The sequence below is a fragment of the Salmo salar genome, chromosome ssa27 (assembly GCF_905237065.1).
Source record: "Salmo salar chromosome ssa27, Ssal_v3.1, whole genome shotgun sequence".
Classification (NCBI taxonomy): Eukaryota; Metazoa; Chordata; class Actinopteri; order Salmoniformes; family Salmonidae; genus Salmo; species Salmo salar.
In genome coordinates this window covers 22,930,319-22,936,474 of record NC_059468.1, presented here as the reverse complement: position 1 = coordinate 22,936,474, position 6,156 = coordinate 22,930,319, and the positions used below count along the sequence as shown (strand labels likewise).

The 6,156-nt window shown below is 44.6% G+C and overlaps 1 protein-coding gene across 2 annotated transcripts in view; it reads right to left on the bottom strand.

Moving 5' to 3' along the window:
* Positions 1–1,024: 1,024 nt before the first annotated feature.
* LOC106588785 (growth factor receptor-bound protein 10) overlaps positions 1,025–6,156 on the bottom strand; it is a 57,577-nt gene continuing 52,445 nt past the window's right edge. For both annotated transcript variants that reach the window (XM_014178196.2, XM_014178197.2), the window contains 3 exons: positions 5,026–5,113; positions 4,805–4,898; positions 1,025–4,662 (listed from right to left, as the gene is read on the bottom strand). In XM_014178196.2, coding sequence (XP_014033671.1) covers positions 4,516–4,662; positions 4,805–4,898; positions 5,026–5,113 — 329 coding nt within the window. In that variant the 3' untranslated portion in view covers positions 1,025–4,515. The remainder of the gene's footprint in view (positions 4,663–4,804; positions 4,899–5,025; positions 5,114–6,156) is intronic.

Sequence of the window (6,156 nt, the reverse complement as noted above, 5' to 3'; positions counted from 1 at the left end):
ACAAACAAGATTAGTTTCACCTTGCAAAAAGGTTCAGCTAGGGTTTGCCGTATGGAACAGGACCCGGGATACGGTACATGGAGTTAAGGGCAGTGAGACAGGGAAGGCTACACTGGCACAGCAGAAACTTTCGTCCAACCTTACATTGACTTTTGTATTTATTTCCTGGCTTATTTGATAAATGTATGAGAGAGATATCCTTAGCTGGTTCCGTTTCAGTCTCTAGTCCCATTAAAGTCAAGTCCGGACCTTGAAGCCAGTTAAACTGCATTTTTTCATTGTTCCCATCTAATCAGGGACTGATTTAGACATGGGACATCAGGTGAGTGCAATGAATGATCAGGTAGAACAGAAAACTAGCAGGCTCCGGACCTCGTAGGGTAAGAGTTGAATACCCCTGCCCTAGACTATTGATCATACCCTTTTTATGATGTAGGCCTAGATCAGAAAACCTGGATGGGTGAAGTAAGCAATACGTTCTCACCATTGAGTGTAAGGCAGGGTTTCCCAAACTGGGTCCTGGGGTCCCCATGGGTGCATGTTTTGGTTTTTGCCCTAGCACTACACAACTGATTCAAATAATCAGCTTTCATCTAATTTTGATTATTTTAAAACAGCTGTGTAGTGTTAGGGCAAAAACCAAAACGTGCACCCTTTGGGGTACCCAAGACCAAGTTTTGGAAACACCGATGTAAGGAAAGCTGCATGGTCCGGAATCAATCAAAAGGTGCTTTGTCGACAAGTGCATTGCACTTTTAAAGGTAATTTACACTTGTGCCGACATCTGCAGCGTTTACCATAAATGTGATCTCCGCAAACGTCAGGGAAATTGCATTTGAAAGGCGCATTGTCGACAGTGCAGTGGGCTTGTCGACAACGCGCCTTTGATTGAATCCTGGCCTAAGTCATGTTCAGGACAGCGACTCACAACTTTGACAGCATCGAAAGTCCTTACATAGACAGTTAACATTCTCTGAGCCAGTCAGCTTATACATCCTGCAGAATTCAATGCATGCTAAAAGAGTCCAGTTTGAAAGCTTCATTTATTACTGTTTATGTTCTGGTATATTATTTATATATATATAAAAGTTCAATTTGTGATAAAATCAAAAGCAAACAGTCAATGAATCAAATAATGAAAAAAAAATCTTCACCTTCATTTGAGACGGAGTGATGAGCAAAAGCATAACGCCCAATACATAGGCAATGTCCTAAATGGCACCCGATTCCCTTTAATACTGCACTATATAGGGAATAGGGTGACATTTGGAATGCACTCATAGTGATCTGTAACCTAGATACAGTGTTAGATCTACAGCTTTTCCATAGTTTCACATTCTATAAAATAGATATTCATATGCTGAATTTATATATACTGTACATCCATATGATTGGACTTCTGTGAAGGATTGCATTATAACACAGTGATTAAGAGGCAAAGATTGAGAGACAGAGTGAGACAGAGAGACAGAGAGAGACAGAGGGGTGGTTAACATTTTTGCCTGCCCTAACTGACTAAGATGTCCAGCCAGAGCTTCTGAGTGAGGTGAAGTAGTGGAAACTCCTGTAGAGCTGTAGAGTCAGGTATGGTTCAGGAGTGATGGGACGGGAGTGACAACAGTGACGTTATTCAGAGAGCTGGCCTGGCAGAGTGCCTGGTAGCCCCTTGCTATTAGTTGTCAATCTGGCACGGGACGGTGTATGTGTTTGCGCGCGCGTCTAGTAAACCTGGTGGAAGCTTTGAGCAGGTATTATGTCACACACTTGCTAGGCCAACAGCTCTGCTGCCTCACGCTAGAAGACTGAGAAGGACGGGACAGGATCACTAGCGGTTCGGGGGGGGGGGGGCAGTGCCCCTATGACAACAATTTTGGACCCCCTTGTGGCCCCCCTAAATGTGGAGTATGAAAAAATGTTTACATAACTAATTTTTGCTATCGTTCTTTTTATACATCCGTTATTAGACAGCGGCAACGATGATGATTATGAACATGTTTTTTTGCCTGCTAATGCCTGCAATGCAGTGAAGAAAACGATATGACAACAATAACGTCTAATGTAACTGGCCCCTCTAACAGTACAACTGGCCCCAGCTTGGCCCCCCCAGTTGAAATGGTCTAGAACCGCCCATGGACAGGATAAGACGGGACAGGCCAGAATGGGTCGGGACAGAACAGTTTAGGACAAGACAGAACAAGATAAGACAAAACAGGACGGGACTGTACAGGACCAAACAGGGGCTGGCTGAGTCCCAATACTCACAGAAATCTTCCTACTAGACCCTTTTTTCCATTCCTAAACAAGAGGAGGATTTGGAACATAATACATTTCAGATAGAAGGACAGATGGACTATGTGCATTATAATAGTATGACTTCACACACACACACACACACACACACACACACACACACACACACACACACACACACACACACACACACACACACACACACACACACACACACGCTCATAATATTAACTTTAAGTTGAGAGAAACTAATTTAACTATGGCTGCAGCAAAGTCAACATAGCATACATTTCAACATAAATACAGGCACATTGGGGAGTGCTTTAAATGGATCCCTGCATTCTGAGAATGAATACCCTCTCACATCTATTGGTCACTGATTAGTTAGGAACTCCCCTCACCTGGTTGTCTAGGTCTTAATTGGACACAAATTGAAAGGATAAACCAAAAACCAGCAGACACTAGGTCCTTCATGGAATGAGTTTGACACCCTGGTCTACAACATCAAGGTGTGGGTCAGAGACAATATAGCCAAACCTAGGTTCAAATACTGCTTGAAATCTATCAAATACCTGGGAGATTGCTCTAGATTGCCTTGAGTGCCAGAGGGGCGGGGTTTGAAGTTTTGGGACTGTTATATTGGTCTATCAAGGCAGGCAAGCTCAATCAAGCACAGAAAGTATTTGAAATGATTTCAAATTGTATTTTAACACAGCATCATGCTGACCGCAGTAGGAAGCTAACAACTGACTTGGAGAACACTTATTGACATTCATACAATACTGACTGGCGGTGATGATGTTTTGTTCACGTACAGTGAAAAAATGCATTGGACATACGTTCTAAGTGCAATATTATTGTGGGTATTGGAACGTAGCCTGAAAGTTTGAACTCTTGACAGTCCAAATTGAAGGTGCAGGGGGCATGTTTGTGAGACTTCTCTTCCTTCCGTCCCGTTCTCATCTCTCTGAACTTTAGGGTTGATTGCAGGGAATGTTCTTGGTTTTCCAAATGTTCTGATGGGATCAGGTGGAGCCGGACGTAGCAGGAACAGAGAGGCTATCCAGCCTCTAATCCAATCTAATCCAATCAGCAGGCTGGGATTTCTTACGCAGAAAGGAGGAGCAGAAAGAGAAGAGGAAGAGCAGGACAAGAGGAGAAGAAAGAGGAGGAAGAGCAGGACAAAAGGACAAGAAAGAGAAGAGGAAGAGCAGGACAAAAGAAGATAGAGGAGGAAGAGCAGGACAAGAAAGAGGAGGAAGAGCAGGACAAGAAAGAGGAGGAAGAGTAGGAGATGAGGAGCAGAAAGAGAGGAGGAAGAGCAGGTTGAGAAGGAGCATTCAGCTTAATTCAGTTTACAAGAGAACTGTAGGCTTTCTGTTCAGAAGTGCAAATAGTTCTGCAACAGTAATACAACATCATATCAACGCCATCAGCTCTGACAGGGAAGTCCACATCTCAAACAATCATCTGCCATTTCAAACAAACGGCCAACACGGTTTGCTTTTGTTGTGTTCTTTTTGTTGTTGGCTTTTCCTCTTCCTAGTGGCCGTGTATAAAGTATTGGAGATAGAGTGAGATGGTTGGTCCAATAAGGAAAGCAGAGGAAGGGCATGATGCCCCCAGGCAACGTCAAGCTTCAGGATGCCCCCCAGGCAACGTCACGCTTCAGGATGCCCCCCAGGCAACGTCACGCTTCAGGATGCCCCCCAGGCAACTTCATGCTTCAGGATGCCCCCAAGGCAACGTCAGCCAGTAGGCAGCATGAAGCATCAGGTGATCAGCTTATTAAGACTGGACTGCACAGGTTGATTTTTACATATGGTCAATCGTTGTGATCGATTCGATCCCTGATGATCAATAAAGAAGTGCGGGGGAACCAGCCCCCTGTCTATCGTCTGTCTGAGGTGGGTGAAGGAGGAGGAAACAGGGGCTTGGTTGGATCCACAGATCACTATAGTACACCACATGTCTGTTTGTCTGTCCATCCATCTATCTGTGTAGCCACTTTCCAATTCCCCACCCCTCCCCGCAAAGTGTGCAATTGTTCACTACCCCTCATACATAAAAGCATTGGTGTAACTAAGCATGTACCATCAGCTTCCAACACTCCATTCCTTTTAAATCCACGAGGAACGAGTGAATAAGTGCACACTTGACGACCTAGTGAACAAGGGGTAGAGAATTTAACTGCAGACAGAGGGTAGTGTAGTGAGACCAGAGGGCAGGCGTATGGTTCACGGGTCAGAGGTCAGGGGTGAAGGGTCACAAGGCCACGGCGGTACAGGGGTGTTTGAGCTTGCAGGGCAGCACCCCTCTGTTGAGCTGGTAGAACTCCACCAGGTGGATCAGGTCTGTGAACTTGGTGGAGCCATCATCCAAACTGAACAACATCTGACCTTCCTCTTGACACTGTGAGAAAGAGGAGACAATATACAATACGGTTGAGAAGGAGGCAGGAGATAGGATGTGAGAGCAAACTGAGACAGAGCCAAATTGGATGAACAAGAAGGAAGTGGAACAGAATAGAGGTAGATGAGTATAAAGAACTGACCGGTAGGATCTGGAAGTGTCTGATCTTCTGGTGGTGGCACAAGGTCAGGACAAACGCCTTGGGGTTACTTTGACTGTCTCTCAGCAGGAACAACCTGACACATGCACACATAAAACATTTTCACTTATGCTGTACATCTATATATAGGGATGGTCTGTGGGTACTAGGATGGATGGATGGGAGGGTGGCTTAAGAAGGATAATACAGCTTCTAAGTCTTACCCGTCTACTTGTCCTTGTTGCATGATCATCTTGTGGGACTCTTCTCTAATAATGCGACCATGGAACCATAGCTGTGTTCTGTGGATCACTGAAAGACAACATCAGGTTTCAGATGTCTGAAAGCCATTTTCAGCTTTCAATGTATAAGCACAAGATCTGCACTATACAGCTTTACACATGCAGAAATACAAGGAGTCTGCATCCAAAATGGCACCCTTTCCCTATAGTGTTCTACTTATGACCAGGGCCCATAAGTAGTGCACAATGAAGGAAATAGGGTGCCATTTGGGACGTAACCACAGATGTAGGAACTGCTTCATATTCCACTTGTGTAACAATACACTCCATTAAATCAAATGTTATTTGTCACATGCGCAGAACAAAACAGGTAACCTTACAGTGAAATGCTTACTTACAAGCCCTTAACCAACAATGCAGTTTTAAGTAAAAAATAAATAAAAAAAAAACAATTAAAGAGCAGTAGTAAAATAACAGAAGCGAGGCTATATACAGGGGTTACCGGTACAGAGTCAGAGTCAATGTGTGGGGGAACCGGTTAGTCGAGGTAATTGAGGTAATATGTACATGTAGGTAGAGGTAAATTGACTAAACATAGATAATAAACAGAGAGTAGAAGCAGCGTAAAAGGGGGGAACAATGCAAATAGTCTTGGTAGCCATTTGATTAGCTGTTCAGGAGTCTTATGGCTTGGGGGTAGAAGCTGTTAAGAAGCCTTTTGGACCTAGACTTGGCGCTCCGGTACTGCATGCTGTGCGGTAGCATAGAGAACAGTCTATGATTAGGATGGCTGGAATCTTTGACAATTTTTAGGGCCTTCATCTGACACCGCCTGGTATAGAGGTCCTGGATGGCAGGAAGCTTGCTCCCAGTGATGTACAGTCTTCCTTTTCCTGTAGTTATCAACAATCATCTCCTTTGCCTTGATCACATTGAGGGAGAGGTTGTTATCCTGGCACCACACGGCCAGGTCTCTAACCTCCTCCCTATGGGCTGTCTCATCTTTGTCGGTGATCAGGCCTACCACTGTTGTGTCATCGGCAAACTTAATGATGGAGTTGGAGTCGTGCCTGGCCATGCAGAGAGTAGAGGGGACTGAGCACGCACCCCTGA